The sequence below is a fragment of the Gallus gallus genome, chromosome 15 (assembly GCF_016699485.2).
Source record: "Gallus gallus isolate bGalGal1 chromosome 15, bGalGal1.mat.broiler.GRCg7b, whole genome shotgun sequence".
NCBI classification, from domain to species: domain Eukaryota; kingdom Metazoa; phylum Chordata; class Aves; order Galliformes; family Phasianidae; genus Gallus; species Gallus gallus.
Genome location: NC_052546.1, coordinates 6628965 through 6650265, shown reverse-complemented (window position 1 = coordinate 6650265; position 21301 = coordinate 6628965). Strand labels below are relative to the sequence as shown.

General features: G+C 42.1%; 1 protein-coding gene across 2 annotated transcripts; it reads left to right on the top strand.

The window, feature by feature from the left end:
- Positions 1-524: 524 nt before the first annotated feature.
- Positions 525-21133, top strand: SVOP (SV2 related protein). 2 transcript variants are annotated; one of them, XM_040648494.2, is made up of 16 exons: positions 525-815; positions 3618-3778; positions 5177-5262; positions 5951-6049; positions 6627-6698; positions 7213-7337; positions 9715-9778; positions 10989-11114; positions 11540-11668; positions 12886-12959; positions 13282-13358; positions 14421-14528; positions 16001-16112; positions 16703-16784; positions 16994-17083; positions 17656-21133. In XM_040648494.2, exons 1-16 carry the CDS (start codon positions 781-783, stop codon positions 17860-17862), a joined length of 1647 nt encoding a protein of 548 aa, XP_040504428.2. In that variant the 5' UTR covers positions 525-780; the 3' UTR covers positions 17863-21133. The 2 variants fall into 2 exon arrangements, with proteins under 2 accessions (XP_040504428.2, XP_046757257.1); XM_046901301.1 differs by lacking the exons at positions 525-815; positions 3618-3778 and having other exon boundaries at positions 5262-5439.
- The last annotated feature ends 168 nt before the right edge of the window (positions 21134-21301 follow it).

Here is a 21301-nt window from a genome sequence, read left to right as displayed (position 1 = left end):
CATCTTCCTAGCACATTTCTTTTAATTTTCTCCTGCATGCCTTTTTCTGGAGAGGATTCCCCTGTAAATGCACAAGTAAATTTTCTCTCCCAATTGCAGAAGAAAGTCTACAGGGGTGAATGCACCTGTGTGACAGCATATTTTGCAGCTAAAGTGACTGAGATTTTTTACAAAGTGATTTCAGTCCAAGTTTATGGAGTGCACGCTCAGAAACCCTGTTGGGTCATCAGAAGAGATTATAGATGGGAACTTTCCTTGGGTATCTGAAACAGGCACTGAAACAACATAATTTTCTGCAAAGACCCTCATGAAAGCGAAGTGTTCACAGCTCACCTGGCTGCACCGTGTTCCCCAAAAAGACCCTTTGCTATCATTTCAGGATGAGCTGTGCCCAAAATAACTTTCCTTGGCTTTCCTTACGGAAGTCCCAATGCTGCCCAGCTCGTTTTCTGCTGGCACTTTAGCATCCCTTGTGCCCCAACCCCGCAACAGACGCATCCCTGGCCACGGCTGCCCGGAAAGCCGGGGCAGGCTGGCAGGCACATCCCGCAGCAAGCACGGCAAGGGGAGGGAGCCGCTCAGCCCTCCCCGCCGCGCCGTGCAGAGCCGTGCTGAGCCCAGCCGTGCCGTGCTGTGCCGTACGGTGCCGCCCCGTGCCCGGGCCGCTCGGTGCCTGCGACCACCGGAGCTGTCCATCCAGCCGTGCCCGTTTTCCTACAGCTGCATCCATCCCCGCCATGCGAGAGCGATGAAAGCAGCTCCTCCAGACGCAGCCTGGCAATGGAGGATGATTTATTCCAGCTGAGACAGCTGCCGTAAGTAGCACCGGTAGGGGAGCGAGGATGCGCAGGGTTTCTTCTAAACGGGCTGCAGGGATGTTGTACATCCTGGCGATTTTTAGGGGGAATTGTTTTTAGGAAGTGTCTTAGGCCCTGGGAAGCAGGCCATTTTCCTTGTGCAGCTGCCTGGCTTCAGCATCCTGGGGGCATGCAGGGATTCGGTTGTTATGTAAATCCAATGCGTTTATATTTTTGCACGAACCTGATGGTGGTAGAAATAAGGAGGGCTGGAACAAAACCATGGAAGTGCCCAAAAAAAATGTTCTGAGATGAAATACTACTACTGCGTTTGCCAGGTGCATTGCATCTGTAAATAACGTTGTGCTAGGGAAGGCATCTTCCTCAGCTTCCTGCTTCGTGCTGTGAGCCGACTGCAGATCACAACCTTTTTTTTATTTGCTAAGGTGTGTTTGCAGTGAGTGTCATTCATATTTGCTAACTGTATGTTGCGGAAAAGCACACACTGCTGCACAGGGGGAATGCTGTTGTTTACGACAAACTCCGTGCTGTTGGGATGTGGTTGTTAGATCTGTGCAGAAAGGTGATAAAAGCATTTTAACAGCAAGATTTCCTTTCCTTTTCACGAATGCAAAACGCTGTCTTTGCAAATAAATGCGTTTCTCCCAGTGCACCATTGTCACGTGGTTTGAAGTATATTCTTATTTGGAAATCATTCACTCTGCAAGGCAGGGAATAAATGCTTAAAGTTGATTTTAAATATTAATGAGCTCATCTCAATGACGGAGCAACCCGTCCAATAACATTTCTAATAAGTTGAGGAAATGGACGTGAGCTCCACGTATTTTCAAGCACTCAGCAGTCACCTTAAAAGTAAAAATAATGAGACATGATTTACAGTAGGCCATTTTTTCCCAATCTATTTTAGAAAGCAAAGCACAGAGGGCAAAAATGTTCTGAAGTACTTTTCAATGCAGGTATAATTAGACTTAGTACTGTGGGATCTTGCAAACGAGTGCAGCTCTCTGAGATGAATTTTGCAGGAGTGGAACGGTCAGTGGCACTGCGTGTTGTTCTTCATTTGTGTCAATTTGCTTCATGTGTTCTTAAGTGAAAAGCATTTCCTTTAATTCCTCGTGATGAGGAATGTGAGCTCTCTACTTGGATCGCCACTGAAGAATTGATGGTTTTTAGATCAATTGGTGTATCTTTGTATAGCACCTGGAACTCTCCAAAATGGTCAATTCCTAAAGCCTACTTGAGCTATACAGAATGAAACAGAAGTAATACATGGGCTTTGTGGTATTTTACATCAGAAAGGTTTCTCTTAGTGTAAAAAATGTGGCTTGTAGCTTACTATAATATAGACTAGTTACCAGTATAGGTTATATGAATGATATTCAGTCATAACCCCATGGAGCAGTGGCACTTTGTAGGTCCTGAAATCCCTCAATGGGTTTTGCTTCAGGCTTTGGGGCTACTGAAATTATGGGAATAGCCCTTTCTTTAGTGACAAAAAAATTGCAGATCTAGAAGTTTACTTTCTGTGTAGTTAAACAAGTTGCTTGTAGAGCTTTTGCAAGTACAACACGAATGGCATTTTCCTATTAGTTGTCCTTTGTAATAAAAATAAAATCATCTTACAGGCGTGCAATGTCAGTGAGTGCTAAGACTTTGTACATTGTAGATTGTATGAGGATTATATCTTTATGGACATTTTTAATCCAAGTGTTACCCTAATTATTTACCCCACGCATCTCTCAAGCTGTCCTGTTTACATGAACAAAAAAGCAGTCCCAAAACATCTCACCAGCCTGCAAATGCACTGTTTGTGTGTGACAGCCTCGCGAAACGATGACTGTACCTCTCTCTCTCCAGATTGTTGCCAGAATATAATTAGTGAGTACGTGCAATTCCCCTGATGGGATGTGGTCAGCGATATTATGTGCCAGGACTGTGAAACTGAAAAGTGTTTTGGATCCCTTCGCTTTATGGTTGTACCACAGAGAAATCCTGAGCTGGACTGGATGGCTCATTGCAGCCAGGACTCTTTCAGTTGTAGACAACCCCATGGGAGACTGAGATTTTAATTCTTCCATCCTTTTATTTACTGATGGACCAAAAGCCATTTGCAGGAGTTGTGTAGATTGTCATTTTGCCCTTACATTCATATGGATTGCGCCATCAGCACTTGTAAGAGAAAATAAGATTGCCAAATGCATAAAGTCTTTCAGATCACCTTTAGAAATGTCATGCATGCCTGTCAGTTTGCTGCAGCTGCAGCTGGCAAGGATGCTGCTAGTTTAGTTTTGGCAACCTTTAAACCGAAGGATTTAGCTGAAGTTCAAGGGACTTTCTGCTCATCTTTATCACAGAATTAAAATGTTTAAGTACCAAAAGTCAAAGAGGTAGCAGCAAGAATAATTTAATCTATTTCCAACAACAGCAAAAAAATGCTTCACTGAAGTCCAAGAAATTGTCAGTTACCACGGTGAAAAGTTTCACTGATGCTGGGGGTAGATTGAAAGAGGACTGAGGGATGTGTTAGATCTGTTTCAAAATCTTTGTTTTGTCACATGGAAGTTAAATGATGGGAGGTGGACCTCCTCCATGTTATGTGAAGCCTTGCACAAAATCACTCTTAAGTAAGTCATGAAAGTTGGATCAGTTCAGCAAAGTTTTCATGTCTTGTTCTCTCCCTGGCCTCACTGCAGAGATTAGCCCATCACCTCTCTGACCAAATAGCTTCTCAAGACTTATCAAACACAACAACCCACACGACATCCACCAAAGCATTAATCCTCCCTTGTCTTTTCTTAGGGTGGTCAAGTTTCGCCGCACGGGAGAGAGTTCAAGGTCAGAGGAGGATGCCATTTCGGGAGAACATGAAATTCAGATTGAGGGTGTTCGGACAGAGCTAGAGGCTATCGAGCTGGAGGATGGAGCTGCAGTGCCAAAAGAATTTGCCAACCCAACTGATGGTGAGCAGGTTTCTTGTTTCCCTTCGAGGAAAAAGATGTGGCCTCTTCATTTCAGCTAGGATAAGTGCATTGGCTTTAGAGAAGTTAGAGATCCCCAGATCAAAAAAGAAAACAGTAACGTAGGCAAAACACCTGAAAATGGTGATTTAGTTACGTTGTTCCCTAAGGATTTCTTTGTGTGTTTGATTTGATGGGGTATCCAGATGTCAGCACCTATTTCAAATAGGCAGTTTGGCTAAGTTTCCTTTAAAACTCATCAGTACTCCTAAATCATCACCAAGCTTACTGGAACAGTTACACCTGGCTCACCTTCAGGGCTGAGCATGAAGCCTCTGCAGTCCTCCTGCCTCCCACTTCTCTAGAGGACAAGAGAGACAGAATGCATTCATATCTCAGCTTCTGCTTTCTGCCTAAGAGAAAAGAGCTGACTGTCCTGAAGGAAGATCTGAGAAGTGCTAGTTGTGTCTTAGCACAAAACATACTGAAGTTCTGTAGAACAGCTGTTTTCCCAGGGACTTATTTATTAGCATATTGATGCAATAGGAGCCAGAACAGTGTGAAAGACTTGAAAGACTTACTGCATCAGTGCTAGTCTGCAGATATATGTAGATGTTCAGTTGGCATATCACCCAAAAAAGTGGAAGCGATGCAACATGCCAGCATGCCATTCAGTGCCCGCTGCCAGGGCTGCAGTCACAGATTGGGGTCCTAGGACATTTCTGTTTTGTCAGTTAGATTTTGTTTGATTTCGTTCTGATCTGGTTTTGATTTCCTTTTGGTCTTCTGTTTTGTGAGAATGTCCAACTCTTAGCTAGATAAAGCTTTTCTGTGGCAAATGTACTTTATTAAGAACTGGAAGTGTTAAAACCTTGAGACTTAGACTGTTTTAAACAAATGGAAGATCAAAACATATTTTGATTTTCTGTTTGAGCAAAGGAATTTGAGATATCATAGCTTGTTCACATGGCACTAAACAATGAGGTCATAAAACAAGAACCCTCAGCATTTTTAACAGAACTGTATTAAGATATAGATGCCTTGGACAAATACTTCATTCAAATAATTACAGTTTGACTCTCAGTTCAATAAAATATTCTTCTGCACTTTCCATCCCTTGTATAGTATTGCTCTGTGCTATTATATATACCTCTCACCAAGGGAAGGTTGTAAGTCAGTGGCTGGTGGGGTCACTCCCAGGAGCAGCAGGCTGAGAATGCACTGAAGTCATTGGTGCTACACTGATTTATTTCTTTGTCCAGAAAATATTTTATAAATATTCAAAATTGTTTTGGCTTTAAGACAATTTCTGAAAAACATGGAGATTTTCTTGGGTAGGAGTTGTATAAAAGCAAAGTAGCCCTCTGTTAGCCTTCTGCACTCAGATTGTTTTCTTTCTAGATACTTTCATGGTGGAAGATGCGGTGGAAGCCATTGGATTTGGAAAGTTCCAGTGGAAGCTCTCTGTTATTACGGGATTAGCATGGGCAAGTAATTGTTATCAAGATGAATTGCATGATGACCCATTACAGAATCCCAGTGATTTCAAATTCTGTAGCCGTTCTCTGTAGACAAAAAGTCTCTAAACAGATAATTATGCAATGAAGGAAGAATTTCACCTGAAATTCTAGAGTGACAGCTGGACTCAAACTTGTTATGTGGAGGTAAAGAATAACTGATTGATTTCTCTCTTGCTGAAATTCTCTACTTAAAATACTTATTTCAAATGGAAAGGGTACAATCCTATTCCTACAGGTCTCAGTTTTCATTCAGTGATTTTACCACATTTAACCCATCAGCTAAATTCTCTCTTTCCTGTATTAGTCAATATTATTGTTCTTGTAATCTCTGCTTCAGATGAACACCAGTTCAGTACTTCTAGTTTTAAACTTTGATATCAAGAACAGAAAGACATGCTTTGTTTTCAATTTTCTGCTATTTCTGAAGCACTGTATGTTACATCCACAGTGGAATATTTTTGGGTACTGATGTCTGGAGCCCTTATTTACTGCAGATACCCACTCTACCTTGCAAACATAAATGTTTTGTTCCACCTACAGAGAAGAAATGTCAACTGAAGAAACAGAGTTAGTTTCAAGAAGGAGGATTAATGACTGTTATATCAATCTAATTTTCAGGCAGTTCTTTATTTTTGTCTCTTTTTTACCTTTCTAGATGGCAGATGCTATGGAAATGATGATTTTAAGTATCCTAGCTCCTCAGCTTCATTGTGAGTGGCGATTACCAAGCTGGCAGGTTGCATTGCTCACATCGGTAGGAAAAATAACTGACAGCTCCTGTATTCTGTAAGGTTTTTCCACTCACTGTTATTCAGAAATTATGCTTTATATTCCACAGTTAAATCTGTTCATGGCCTTTGCAAATTGCCTTTATTAAAAGCCAGAGCTCGAAGAAGGGAAACTCAGTGAGAAATGAGGAAAATCTGCAATCTTTAACTTCGGAGTTTCATGTAATTTCCAGGAACATATATGAATTGACTCAGAATAATTGCCATTACCTTAATTGTGCAAGATTTCATTCTTCTCTGAAGCCTTGCAGAGATTCAGTCTGCTGAAATTCACCCCAATTCCTGGACAACAATGAACTCACTTTCATGTCAATGGACGTGAAGTCGGGTTAGAATGCATTTTGAATAATCTCACTGTATGAATAATTGCCTTTAATAGTCTCTGCTGCAGAGGAAGTGGACCCAGAACACGTGGAAATTCTGGTCTGCTGTTAGTGCTCAAGTTTTCAAGTTTCATTTGAAATTGTGTTTTCTTTGCTGTCGAATGGGAGTTTTTACTTGTCTTGTTTTTAAGGGGAAGACTTTTTTTCTGGTGTTTCCTAGGTAGTGTTTGTGGGAATGATGTCCAGCTCCACCCTCTGGGGAAACATTTCAGATCAGTATGGGAGAAAAACAGTAAGTGTTCAGCTCCTACTGGAACATATGGAAGTACTGCAGCAGTGTGCATATTTTAGTGAGTGATGTTTAGAGATGTCATAGCTATGAAGAGTTAAGCAGAATTAAGCAGAGCCAGAAGCAACCTCCCATGAAACAGAAGAACAAGTTTGGGAGAGTAAAGCAGAAAATAAGAAGTGAGAAAAATAAGCGCCTGGTGGTGTTACAAAGTGAAGCATTTTGTTGTTGTTATGAAAGCCTCTGTGAAATTCTGGGTGCAATACAGCAAATCCTTGTACAAATAGAGGAATTTTGTGCTCAGTTTGTGAATGGGTTCATAAATTCATCACCTACTGATCGCGTTGTTGTCCTGGTGCCACCTGTGCCACCTTTGACCAGCCTTTAGGAAACCTTTAGCTGTTGGACTTACAGAAGTAGCACTTGCACTTTCTGGCTGCGAAGCTCTAGTTTACATGTTGTTTATTTGTGTTACAACAGACACTTTATTTTTCCCTTGCTTGTTTGTTAAATACAGGGGCTAAAGATTAGCGTGTTATGGACTCTCTATTATGGGATCCTCAGTGGTTTTGCACCGATATATAGCTGGATTTTGGTACTGAGGGGCCTGGTGGGCTTTGGGATTGGAGGAGTGCCTCAGTCGTAAGTAAATATTCACAAGTCTCTTTTCTATCTTCTTTGTGTTATTTTTTTTAAATGCTTATGTCAAATTGAAGACTTCCCTCAGTTTAGTTATCCCAAGCCCACTTTTCTCTTAGCATTTTGAAACTAATATATTAAATTCTGATAAGCCTTTGAAGATATCTAGTCGATCACAAAGGTGAGTCAGATTTACAATGACTTCTGTGTGAAAAAGCTGGATACCTAAATGTAATAGGTTGTGTGCTTCAAGTCCTTTTAAGCTCCTCTCATTCCCTCAGGTGAACAGGAGAGGTCCAAATAGCCCACCTAGCAGTGGATAAAGTGCAATAGGCAGCACTTTGTAGCTGTGCCCAAACACTGCATTAACAAATTGTGCTGGGAATAGTCAGTAAGGGATGATATGGACTTGTTGCAAGATAGATGGTGACCTAAACAGTAGCAGTTAGAGGTAGAGTGAAGCCTTGACTACTGCTGCTTTGTAAAGCTCTAAAATGTTGTTCAGTCAGAGCCTGAACTTTCACATCTGAACCTGAGTTGTAGTTCCAAAATCTATAGCCCAAACCTGGAGCAGTTCAGATATCTTCATGGCTCAGACACATTTCTAGTACAAAGGTAGTGTCGAGATATTTCTCTATGTCTGTATCATTCCATTCTGAAGAGGAGGATCTCTAAATTTTCCACTTTAATAAATAAATCTGTTCTTGGCTTTTAATTATAAATGGAAAGGGATGAGTATATCTAGTCTTTCTTCACACAGTCTTTTATCCTTATTAATAATTGATATTTTGCCCCGTGGAGGTGCTGTTTCAGAGTAATCAGGGCCTAACTTTAATTGATGGCTCATAGACTTCTTCACAAGGCAAGCCAATATCCTGTCTCTTCTATTACCATTCCCAGATAAAAGATTCAGAGCTGAGATTTAGCTTCAGAGTTTTATTAATCTTCTTTTACTGCTCATCTGCTCCCTGTTAGAAGCTGCACAAAAGCATAACATGCATGTAAAATTGGAAAGTTCTTATCCTGCTGTGTATTGAGCAGCAGTGAGGCATTTTCTGCCGTGCAGTTCCGACTGAGCACAACTGGAATGAGGCAGGAGAACAACAAAGATGAAGCATCAGAGTTAATAATGCCTCATACTGCAAACTCATATTAATGATGTTCCACAGAGCCCCAGTGGAACAGTTACAGCTCAGCTAATACCACTTTACAGAGAGGTGGATAAAGCATGAGGACTGCATGACTTAATGAGAGACAAAGAGGAGCTGGTTACAGAGCTCAGAGTGGATTCCATTGCTGCTGAGTCTGTTTCTTGCTCTAACTATAACAGCAATACCTTTGACAAAAAGAATTAATATATATCTGGCATGAGAAATAGTTCCCTTCTAGTATTAAGTAGACAATATTACTTTGGCTATGAGTAGCTGTGTTTCAGGGAAATAACATTGGCATCTTTATAATTATATTGTTGTATTCTATAGTTGGTATGGGAGAAAGGTTTGTATGAAACGTGCTGTTAAAAAGAATACACCCAGCAGTAATAAATTAACTAACTATAGCAGATGTCCCTTTAACTCTCCATGTGTTGGAGCTGCACCTGAGGCCTCTTGGAATCTCCTGTGAGATAGTATGTCACCATGAGTATGACTGTTCATTCACCTTTCCAACATCCAGTCTTTCAAAGAGATTGTATTCTTTCAAAGATGAGGATGAGCCAGTGGAATGCAAAGAGAGTAGGAGCCGAGAGTCTTACGAGACTGAAGAAGACAAGAGAGCCTTGGCTGTCTGCTGGCCCTTTGGTTCTGCCTCAGGAAATGTCCACACAGAAGCCATACCATTGGCACAATCACGAAATGGCAACTCTACCAAATTAGACAATCTCTTTTTGATTCCCCGCTGTAAAAGAATGGAAATTATTTTATAGCAATAGCACAATCAGATCTTGAAAATAATTACGTCTTAGAAAATGGAAATCTGGCAGAGTAGGCCAATGTGATGCTCTCTGAGCCAGGTGTAAATAAGAACCAGCAAGAGTTTGCATGGACTGCTGAGAGACCACATTGAGAATGCAGACATCATGCCTGCCCCAGATCAAAGCAGTGTTATGCAAACATAGGCAGCAAGAACTGTTACATGTAGCTAACAACTATAAGCCACGTAAGCAGAGCAAATTCTGCCTTCTCTTGCAATGATGAACTAAAAGAGATTGTTTTGATGTAGCAAACAGTCTGAACCAGTGTGCACGGTATTGCTGGCTCTGAATACTAGGAAGGGGTTTTGTTACTACTGTGGGTTTGGCAATTTTAGTAAAAGACAAGCATAGTGCCTGACATCTCTCAGTGTGCTAACATGATGTTTTTCTCAATGTTCACTCTTACAGGGTAACCTTATATGCCGAATTCCTTCCAATGAAAGCCAGAGCAAAATGCATTTTATTAATAGAGGTGAGCAGTGCAGCTATGTGTGCTGGTCCACAGGGGACAAATTCTGCAGTTGGTTGCAACCATTCAGTCCTATTGATTAGCAGTGTCACACATGGCAGCAGTCAGGTCTTGACAGTTCAAGTTAGCATGGAGCTCTCCTGCACTGAGGCCAGTGGTCCCAGAACAGTGCCAAGGACCCAGCACTTCTGAAGGCAGCATGCAGAGAGCCCTCTGGTGTGACCTAATGCTGCAGTGAAATTGATGTACAGCTCAGTAATGGATAATGAAGAGCTGACTGTACCGTAAGTGCAAGGCTAAATTCAGCTTTCCAGATTCAATCCAAATGTATCAAAGTCACACAGAGAGGAATTTTGCCTTATAAATACTTTAAAGCAAAATTTGCAGCCCTTGAATTGAAGTGTGCCAGACAGTTAAGCAGAGAGCAGCGCTGTTACTTGTGTGATGTGATCCATTTGGAAGGAGCAACCTCGTGGAAAACCTCACTACACTGAAACAGCTTCTCCATTACACAAACAGTTTTCTAAGATAACTGCTGGCTAGTCCTACTTTCAGTTGCTTAATCTTTTGTAAATAGAGTTCAGCAGATGAATCACTCCCTTCTGTGTCATTTTTGTTCTGCCAGTTTGGCTACCTCAGAGCAATATTGGGTTAGAAATACATTCTGAGCATTAAATGGTGAGCTGTCGAGGAAAAGAAGATTATCCTTTTACACATTTCACAATCCAGAGGAGAATAATCCTGCCTGGCTAGGACATGCAACGGGGTGCCAGCTCCATTATTTGCTAGGGAGGTATCAATTCCTTCTTTCACTTATAGGACAAACTCTGTGTGGCTTTGCTAGCTTGGTTTTGCAGAGGAAGACAAATACAATAGATCTCGTGGTGTTAGGTGGGTACAATACCCATACATAGATGTTAATAGTCATTTTGCTTAAGAAGCAGAATGTGATGAGTCTGTTCCTTATAAGAAGCTACCTCTGGTTAAACACGAGTGTCAAAAGAAAGGTGACGTTAGGTTTTCAGAGCTGAGCTTCTGCAACATGTACACAGATCCCCAGAGCATCCTGGATTTCTGTTTGCATGCAGTGGTGCATATCTGAAATGTCTCTGGCATTTCTCTCTCCAGCTGTCCCCGGAGAGCACATTTTTGAATGTTTCAAAGAATGCTTAATAGCATTCTCATTTGTGACTGTTTCTTTTCCCTTTGGCAGGTCTTTTGGGCTATTGGAACTGTGTTTGAAGTCCTCCTAGCAGTGCTGGTGATGCCCACTCTTGGCTGGCGGTGGCTTCTCATTCTTTCTGCCCTCCCACTTTTGCTCTTCGCTGTCCTATGTTTTGTAGGTATTCTCTTAAAGATGTGTTTACAAATGCAAATGTTGGAATGCCTAGAGCATCTTGTTATCTGCCCGGGATGCTTTGCCTTCCCCACTGAGAAAGGATAATGTCAAAATCCTGCAAAAATGCTCAACATTTCTTGAGAATGGAAAAGAGACAACAGAAAGATTTAGGCTGGAGTTCTGACTTTATGGTAAAAAAAAAACAATGCTGTTTTGCAGTTTCTCGAAGCCTAAAGAGGAACTTGACATTTGACACAAAGGAGATTTTCTGATTCGTTAAAGATTGGTTCTGTGATCCTGTCTTATGTTAGTAGCCTGCTGGGGTCGTGGAGATTTCCCACTGTAAGCTCACTAATAAAGTCTGCAGTTTGTTCGTTGCTGTGTTTTTGACATCATTGTGCATGTGATCTGCTTTGCTCTCTTAGTGGCTGCCAGAAAGTGCAAGGTATGATGTATTATCTGGAAATCAAGAAAAAGCAATTGCTACTTTAAAGCGGATAGCAACAGAAAATGGAGCTCCAATGCCTTTAGGAAAATTAATTATTTCCAGGCAGGTATGTATGGGTAACTGACACATTAATCACTTGGGATAACAGTGAAACTGTACTGTAGTCACGGGGATTTACGTAAGCAAATAATCCATGTTAACTTTAATTTTAATGTCTCAATCACTAACAAAAAACAATATATGCCCAAACCACAGTGAGAAAGACCCTACTTTTAAAGAATATCACACCTCCCAGATCTGAACTCATGGGATGAGGTGGAATCAGACCCTCCAGGTGTATGTCTTGAATTTAATCCTGATCTCGTGGAGCTGGAATGCTACAAGCTCCAATTCAGCCCTATTGCATGGAGCAATTCAGGTTGTTACTTCTGAACTGTATGCTGCTGCATGAATTACAGTGGATTTCTTTTCACTTCAGTGTTACATGGCCAACTTTTCAGCACGCCTGTCAACATCTAAATCGGCTCTGTATTTACAGAACAGAGAGCAGACCTTTGTAGGAGAAAAAGTTACAAAGGTAGCCAGCAAGCAGGAACAGCGGAGGCAAAGCTGTAGGTTTGAACAGCAGCAAAACTGTAGAATTGGGCAGGAGATTTTTAGAAATGGCCTTACTAATTGGAGATACAGGCTCAATTTTCTGCAGCCCAGATGGGTGAGGACTGGAGCTCGTGTGCCTTTCACAAACAGTCAGTTCAGTTGGGGTAACGATGATGGGCTGTGCAGGAATGCTCTGCAAGTTTTGGAAGATTCTGTTTTCAGGGTGGGGTGGGAAAGCACTTTTCCTTAACCACAGGTTTCTGAGCTGAGCCTGCCGCTCTGTTTTAGAAACACTCTGTTGAAAAGAGGTCTGCTTGATGGAGGGCTGCTTGCGGTTCCTTGGCACCTTGCCCTGGGTCTCCATGGGCTGTGCTAATTTAGCAGAGCTGACTGAAGGCCACATGAACCATATGCTAGCTGTGCATTGGCAAAGTTCTGCTATTCCACTTTCCAGCCCCTCCTTATTCAGATTCTCACCTTCCTCATGAAGCAGTACTGTGCCCTGTGCGTGAACTGTTTTGGTAACGTTGTGCTCCTAGAGAATTTCACTTGGCTGAGGAATTCTTTACTTGGATTCCAGCTTTGTTGTAGGTCCTCCAACCTGAAGAGCCCTGAGTTCAAACTGAACTTGTCCTAGTACATCACACTATATTGTTATCCCTGTACATCCTTCAGTCTGGGACCTGTGAGCACCCTGATTCTCTGACTTACATTTGTTTTCAACAGGAAGACCGAGGAAAAATGAGGGACCTTTTTACACCCCATTTTAGATGGACCACGTTGTTACTCTGGTTTATATGGTAAGAGAAAACATAAATGGTTCAGTGCCAGCACTATTCGAGTGGTTTTTAATTGAGGTATTTAACAGTATCACTCAAATACAGCAACTTCCTACTCAAGAAAAAAAAAAAACACCCAAATTGTATTGATTTGTAATTTATGAAGCCACTCAGTCACTAGCATTCTTGATCCAACTGCCCCTTCTTTTTCCAACTGCTGGTAGGAAATAGCTTTGAGGCAGCACTTGGTGGAAGTCCTCACACAGTGGGTTTGGTTGTGGTTCATGTTGTTTACCATAGGTGTGATCCGCTGAGATTTCCTCTCTTCTTTTCTTCCTTGCAGGTTTTCCAATGCTTTTTCATACTATGGGTTAGTTTTATTAACTACAGAGTTCTTCCAAGCAGGAGATGTCTGCAGCAGTGAGTACTAGTACACCTCTTCTCTTTAAATATGCCCTGTAAAGTAATGGAATATCTTTTATTTGATGACTTTCAGCAGTTAGTTTGGAAAGGGCCGTGGCTGCCAGCCTGAATTTTAAGGCATCTACTTTTTGTTAAACACTATTGACAGACAGCGCCTTGTTTCCCACACAATGCACAGAGGTCCTGCAGTGTCTCTGAGCCCAAAATGTAGCACAGCAAGACAACATTCAAAGGAGAGCTTTCAGAAAATGTGTCTGTTCTCCTTGAGGAAAGAGCCATTGAATAAATGTAAGTTTCTAGATTTGACAGGCCTAATTGGTCCTGAGATAGAGAGAACTGCTGCTCCCGTAGAGCTCCCAGGTTCTCAAGATGTGAAGACCTGCGGAGAAAAAAGATAATGCTGGGAAATCAACGCCCTTTCTGTTGCAGGTTTTTGTGTATAAAAAAAGCTTTGACTGCATCAAGAAGAGGCTTAAGAAGTTTGATTCCCCAGGGGAGGCATGGCTTCATTCAGAACGTCTGTGATTAGTCAAAACTGTCTGGTAGATTGAAAATTATAGGAAGGGGATGGGTAGCATTGGGAAAATCAGAGCTCAGAATCACAGCTTGCACAGCAGTGCAGTCCTTAAAAATACTTACTTTTTTTTTTCACAAGGACTTGGAATTATTCTGTCTTTTCAAAGTACAGAAGAAGGGTTAAATCCCAATTTATGTAGGGAGAAAGCTGTGTTACGAATGTTAATTCCACTCACTGTCTTAAGCCCTGGGCTGGAAAATCACTAAGCTTGTACAGCTGATATTCAGGTGTAAGTTTTCATTCTGGTTGCACATGTAAGACATCCTGCCACAAATAAGACCATAAACTGTTTGGTTCCAGCTGTGTGTTCTGGTCTGAATACACTTGCTGTGCAGCAGCATTTCTTTGGTTCACATCCCTTCTTTTATTTTCAGCAGTAAGAATGGTTCCTTTACCAGGACTAAAGGAAGACGAGCAGGGAAGGAATTACTTTAAATATGGGTTTTTTTGTTTGTTTGTTTTTTGCTTTTTTTCTCCTACAGTTTCCAGTAGAAGAAAAGAAGTTAAAGCAAAGTGCAGCCTGACCTGTGAGTATCTGACAGAGGAAGACTACACTGATCTGCTCTGGACAACCCTGTCAGAATTCCCAGGTAAGTGGTGATAAAAAGCTCCAGTTTTTCACTGCCAGTAGCTCAGAGTAATCGGAATGGACTTTGGTATGACAGAAATGGGCTCTCCTGTCTGCCCTAATGCCACTGTATTTCCAGAAGCAGCGGGGCTCCTTGCTTGAACTGTTTGATACATACAGTACACACAGTAGCTGTAGCTCTCTTCACTGTCTGTGACATCACCGCAGATAAGATCACTGGTAATTGCTTTGTGAGCCTACAATGGCCTGCCTTACTATGGATTTGTTCCAAGAAACGTATTAGACATTCAGAGGAAGAGTAACGATTAAATAAAAGGGGCAGAATCACTTGAACTTTTATCCATAAGTGACTATCCAGGACGATTTTAAAAGGATCCTGGATAGAGTGAATCAATGGAGGACTTGCTTCATAACACTCTGTCCAGCACAGCCGTGATTTTCAGTCAATTTAAAATGAATTTCAATGAACAGTCTTACACGGGATGATCCAGATAGTATTTAACAGCTACTGTTTCTTCAGATGTAAAAGATGATCTCTCAGTACGAATCTATTTGAAATACTGCAGTGAGGCAGTGGTGGGGATATTTTCACTGCTCTATATTGTAGTTGCAGGGACAAGCAATCTAAGAGAAGCCACTTAATAGGTGAAAAGTTGTGAGTCTGTAGCAAATGTGCATAGTCCCTACATAATGAGAGAACTGTCCTATATAAAAGTCATTCTGGGAAGGACATAAGTGAATGGAAGACGGTGTGTACTCTTGGACTGATGCTATAGCTGAACAGACTGGTTTGGTCCTGAGACATACTAAGATAGGATGTAAGAAATACAAACTGGGATATCTCTGAATGTGACACTGGCAACATTGGTGCTTGCATAATCTCCACAGTTGCTGTGCCTCTGCTTTTAAAGGGATCTGGAAAAATGGCAGAAGAGAGAATGCTTAAGAATATGAGACTTATAGAGCTTGATCCGTTTCTTTTATCAAAGAGCAGGTGAGAAGTGATGTGATGGCAGCATATAAAAAACTCAGCGGAAAGAAAATATTAGGTTGTAAGCAGTGGAAAGATTAGTAGGGGACAGTGGTTGGAAGCTGAACAAAAGATATTCCAGTTAGACACAAGGCAGGCATTTTTAGCACTCAGGTTGATAACCATTGCAGTAATCAGTATTTAGCAGATGTCAGACTTGATTGCTCACTGCTACATCTGTGTGTCCCCTGAGTGAGTGTGAAGGCACGTGGACCACTGTGAACGTGGAGCAAAGCTCACAAGCTGGGACACAGAGTGGTATTTTTTGCACGTGGTAACAGTAATTGGACCCATCTATTCCACTCCTCTGCTTGATTCCTCTGCCAGCAAAGTACTTCGAGAACAGATTTTCAAATCTAAATAACATAGCCTATGTGAAAAGCCAGCTGATGCAGCCTCCACCTGTGCTTAATTCCCAACAGTCAACTTGTCTCCTTCTACAGGTGTGTTAGTAACACTGTGGATTATTGATCGGATAGGCCGCAAGAAAACCATGGCCCTGTCCTTCTTTGTCTTCTCATTTTGCAGCCTGCTGCTGTTTCTCTGTGTTGGAAGGTAAGTAAAACACAGCGAAATACCAGTGCTGAATCTGTGTTCTTTCTTAATTGTGGTAGGAGACAATGTTTGTTTCTTGGGGCTGAAGAACAAGGAAATGCAAAATAGGCAGTGGAGACCTCTCTGAATTTAAACCTTTCCAGGCACAGTACAGAAACTGTGTAATGAGAAGCCTTTCAAAGCTGCAAATATTCAGTTGGTATGTAGGTTTGAGTGTTTCAAACAGACAAGCTGCAGTCTGACTTCCTTCTTGTGTGTGTGCCAATTTTTTTGGTTAACACCATTCATAACATGGAATATATTTTTCTTATTTAGATAATCTTAGGCAATGGTTGTTTATTTCTCCAGTCCACAGCTGTCAGTTAGAATGAATGCCCTTGGAAAACTGATGCGATTGTGGGAATGCAGATTGTTTGGCATCATTGTTATATTACGGATCCAGAAAAAATAAGAAGGGTTCATTAAAAAAAACAAAAAACAAAAGAAATTGTTGTAATGAAATCAGCATTTTTTTTTAATTGCACGTGCCTCCAAGTTAAACAGATTGTACAGAACAATCCCAAACACTGCTCTCCTTTTTATTCTCACAGAAATGTTCTTACTGTGCTGCTCTTCATTGCAAGAGCTTTTATTTCAGGAGGATTTCAGGCTGCTTATGTTTACACTCCGGAGGTAAGGAGGCTGGTTTTGTAATGAGGCTATTTAAGGGGAGTGAGAACATGGTGGGAAAGTCATTTTTATGACCTCTTCACAGTGGACCTAACCCCAGATATGAGCTCATGATCTCATTGTTGTCTAACAGTACTTGCAGTACTCCACTGATTAAGGAGGTTGGAAGGGAGCTGCTCACTTGAGTTAATGGGCTGCTGCTTTCTTCACAGGTTTACCCAACAGCCACGCGTGCTCTGGGCCTGGGAACATGCAGTGGAATGGCCAGAGTGGGAGCCCTCATAACACCATTCATTGCACAGGTAAAGACCCTTCTCCCAGTACTGATGGCATAGGAAAGTGATGGAGAACCTGCCTCCCTGCCATAAGGGCCATAACAAGGTCAGTCTGTGCGTGATGTGTTGAAGGACAGTTGCTGCCCATTCCCTGAAGGGAGTTCAAACGCATCTCTGAATTTACCTCTCACTGTAGAGGTCTTATGATGGGAGATAAATAACCACAGAGCAGGCTGCTGGATGGATGTAAGGGCTCCTTGGAAGACGCCCACCTGGAGATGGGACCTGTGAGAAGCTTACAGGTTCCTGTAGGTTGTGCAATGCCACTTTTCCTTTGTGACCTCAAGTCCTAGGGACTGTGAACCTGAAGCACATGTGGAATGCTAGGCAGGAAGGCTGGGAGAGCCAGGTTCTGCAGGGACAGGACTAAGAAGCCTGTGTCAGGAACAGCTGCTGTGCAAAAAGCTAAGTGGAAAACATGTGGCTTTGTAGTCTTTGAGGAAGGAAAAGTATACAGCACTAAAATTCCTCCTCCTGTCTCAGTATTTGCATTTCTTTTTGTGATAAGGCTCAGTGGTAATATTTTGTATTTTCTGCAGGTGATGTTGGAATCTTCAGTCTATTTAACACTGGCAGTTTACAGTGGATGTTGCCTGCTGGCTGCTGTGGCTTCCTTCTTCTTGCCCATTGAAACAAAAGGTCGTGGCTTACAGGAGTCCAGCCACAGAGAATGGGGACAGGAGATGGTTGGGAGAGGATCTCATTCCCCAGGAGTCACCAGGTCTAACTCTGGGTCACAGGAGTGATGAGACATGAAATCCTGCTGAAGGAATGGATGAAATAAGCAAGATATGTTCCCCAAAAGGACAACTCTGAAGCATAGAAAGCAGACCATACTGTCACTGCCGATGTCATGTGTCAAACTGCAGGAACTTTTGGGTTGAACCTAAGTAAATTGTGTCACTACTGCTCTTTGCTCACACACATAAGAACTTTACTTCCATATTGAAAGGCATTTGATCCAGATGTTGTTTGAAAATTTAGCAGGAAGGGTTTTTCTTAAGTCTGTTGTGCTTGCATGGTCAGCTATTCAGCTTAAATGTCCCGTGTCAAGCAAATAGTTAACTGAATGCCACTCGGTATAAGCTGTAATTAAAATAATGTACTCTCGATGCCTAAAAACAAAAGATTAATATTTATTGTGTACTTGGCATAGCACACGGTGGATTCCATACACTACAAAATAGGTTTTATGAACTAGATGCCTGCCTTGCACTTTTTAGCCATCATCAACAACAACAATGCAGCAACAGCAAACCAACCGATGCTTACTATTCCCTTGCTTTTGGGTTCTGCTCCTTGAGGATTAACAGGCACTGTGAGTGAGATTGCTTGGAATCTGTTTCCTGGATGTTTCTCCCACTCGAGGCGGGTAGTTTGAGTTGGTGAGGAGTGGTATTTGCTGCAGAGATGGAATCTTATATGAGAAACGTATGTACTCTGTAAATCTTGATGCTTTGGAGCAGAATGTGACTTTTCTACCATTGCCAGGAACACTGAGCACTGTGTTGCTTGGTGAAGGCTGCTTCAGCTGTGCTGGTGTCTCTTTGTGTGTGGAGATGCACGCTGTGGTTTTCTGCATGGGTTCGGGTCTGTTTCTGCTCAATTTGCCTAAGTGTGTTCCTGCAGCGGTGCGCCCAGAAGCTTTGGTGAAGATGCCTCAGTCTGAACAGCTCCGTGGAACAGTTTGGATGGAGCCTGTTTGAACAGAATCCGGTCTCCTGACAGCTGGACTGGACTTCTCAGTAGCTGCAGATTGCATATCGGCTGCAATGGTAAGCTGGTGACAGAGGAATGTAGCTGGCATCGTGTCAGAAACAAAAGTCCTGGGAGAGCTAAGCCACCATCTTCCTGAGAAGAGGAACTTTGCTCCTTCGGATGTGACCAGCCTGTGGAGGCTGATGATCCTGCTCCTGTTGGAGAATGCAACAGAGTTCAGGTGAGGATAAGTTTGTCTTGTTTGTCAGAAATCTGTCCCTGCAGGGAGTCAGAACTCAGAGTCTGTGGACATGCAGCAGGGAAATACAAACAGAAACTGAGACCTATCTCATCCATGGCTCAGTTTGCTTTCTGAATTCCTCACTATGGAACACGTGGTCGAATGGAATGAGATGGCATAGAATGCTAATCTGTGGGAAAGCAATACGTTTTTCTAATATGTGTGGTCCGTTGTCTCAAGGAAACATAGGTAAGTGTGCAACAAATTTTGCACAATAGAGTATTTTAAGTATTCTGGGAACCAAGCCCCTTTTCTGTGGGGTAATAACAGGTCGCTGAGTCTGTTCTTGGGTGCAATACAAATGAACACTGTTGGGGTTCACCTTTCCCTTAGGGATTTGCAGCACTGTAGCGCTGTATAATGCTCTGAGATGTGTTGGGCTGTTTGTTTATAGCGCTGAAGGAAAATGAGACAAGAAACTGAGGAAACTCAGATTGATTTTTTAAAAAGGCCAAAGAGTTTGTTGATATTCCATGTTTGAGTGTTTTCTGCTGAGAAAAGTTCAAGTTTGACACGGCACCGGAACATCTGTCTGCTCATTTACTGCTTTCTGATGGTGGCTGCAGTGAGAGACTCTGGAAGCAGTTGGTGTAAGCAGGCACTTTCCTTTTGGTGGCTATATGAAAATGCAGCTCAGCTCACAGGGGATCCTGCTGTAGATAAGTGGGTGATGTAGGAACGCGCTGTCTGTTCCAGTGGCTGTTGCTTCGTGTGGGTCTGGTTATCTCTGATCTTTGTCTCTGCTGTGTCTGTATCATGTGTGCTCGGTCTCCAGCAAGCTCAAGTTCCAGTCAGCCCTCAGTAAGCAGACGGGGCTCTCATGGAGCTGACAACCAGTGCAAATAATTTGTTTTTGCCATCTCTTATCAGGCTGTAGTTGGATAGTTTTCCCTAACATACTATGCAACTGGGGTAGCTCAGTGCTGCCTCAGAGATGCACTGACTCCTTTCCCTTGGATGCACGAGGGATGGACGTGGTGCAGGCAGAGGAAGGAAGCATCTCCTGGATGCTTACAGTTCAGCATACACCCCAAAACTGGAGTGCCTGTAGGAGAATCCAGCTGGGTGTGAGCCCACCTTAGAGGTCAGGGTGAACATAAAGTGCATGAAATCCACGGCTGGATGAATGCCACCTCACAGCCTTCTCGTTTAAAGTTCTGCTTTCCCAGTATTAATGTTCACATGGCACTTTGTTATTTTTTGAGCTAATATTCAGCAGCACTGCAATGGCCTTCAGAACATGCATTCAGAGGGTGCAGGGAAGCACAGATATGGAGTAAACTTCAAACACAATATTGCCCACATAAAGACTTATAGGTAACACAGAGCCTTTGGATGCTGTTGAGTAGTTCAGTGCTAACCTGTATTAAAACAGAAATTGAAGGCATTTTTGCTTTTCACTTTCTACAAATTCTGCAACTGAGAATGTACCAAACACCACAAGCATTAGTAAGGATGGAAGGACATTGTAGACAGCTCACTGAAAAACCAAAGGGATGTTTGGCTTCATACACAGCAGCCTATAAATAACCACACGTCATATTCTATCAGTGTGGCAACACCAGTGATGTATATAATAAGCTTCCAAAGATCCTTTTACACACTGTTGAGTATTTTTCACTGAGGAAGGAATTAATAGAGCTAGCTCATTGCAAACAGTGAAGCGATGTGGTTTTGGGTTATAACTGAGAGCAAACAGAGTTGTGGGATTCAGAGTTTTGCTATCTGTCCAATATATTCATGTGCAAAGCTGTTGTGGGGAAAAATAGTTCTCCAAGTGTGCTTTGATGGAATGATTTCATATTCCTAAATGCTTGCAGAAAGAACGTTGAATGTTTTCCTGTGTTTGAATGTACAGTTTCTAAGCTGGATACATTTTAATGTTTAAGAACTTTGTGTATATGGAGCTTGTTGTAAAAATAATCCTTTTGTTCCTCTGTTACTGATGCAACGTTGGATCGTTTAATTCCACGCTAGATATTTTCTGTTGGACAAATAAATAGTTTTTTCAGTAAAAATGGCTGTTCCACGGGGCTGTTACAAAGGTAAGTAACCTCAGTGGGGTTTGTCTTCGATGGTCAGATATTGGATGCCCTCAGGGCAGGGAGGCTTCTTCCTATTAATTTACTTCTTCATGTAGACCTCAATTTTACTTATCTCACTGGGATAAGAGAACTGTGTAACTC

Bases quoted from the DNA above. Each gene is read 5' to 3' on its own strand.
- SVOP (XM_040648494.2), top strand. From the start codon at position 781: ATGGAGGATGATTTATTCCAGCTGAGACAGCTGCC. The intron at 816-3,617 runs GTAAGTAGCACC...GTCTTTTCTTAG, and splicing joins TTCCAGCTGAGACAGCTGCC to GGTGGTCAAGTTTCGCCGCA. The intron at 11,669-12,885 runs GTATGTATGGGT...TGTTTTCAACAG, and splicing joins AATTAATTATTTCCAGGCAG to GAAGACCGAGGAAAAATGAG.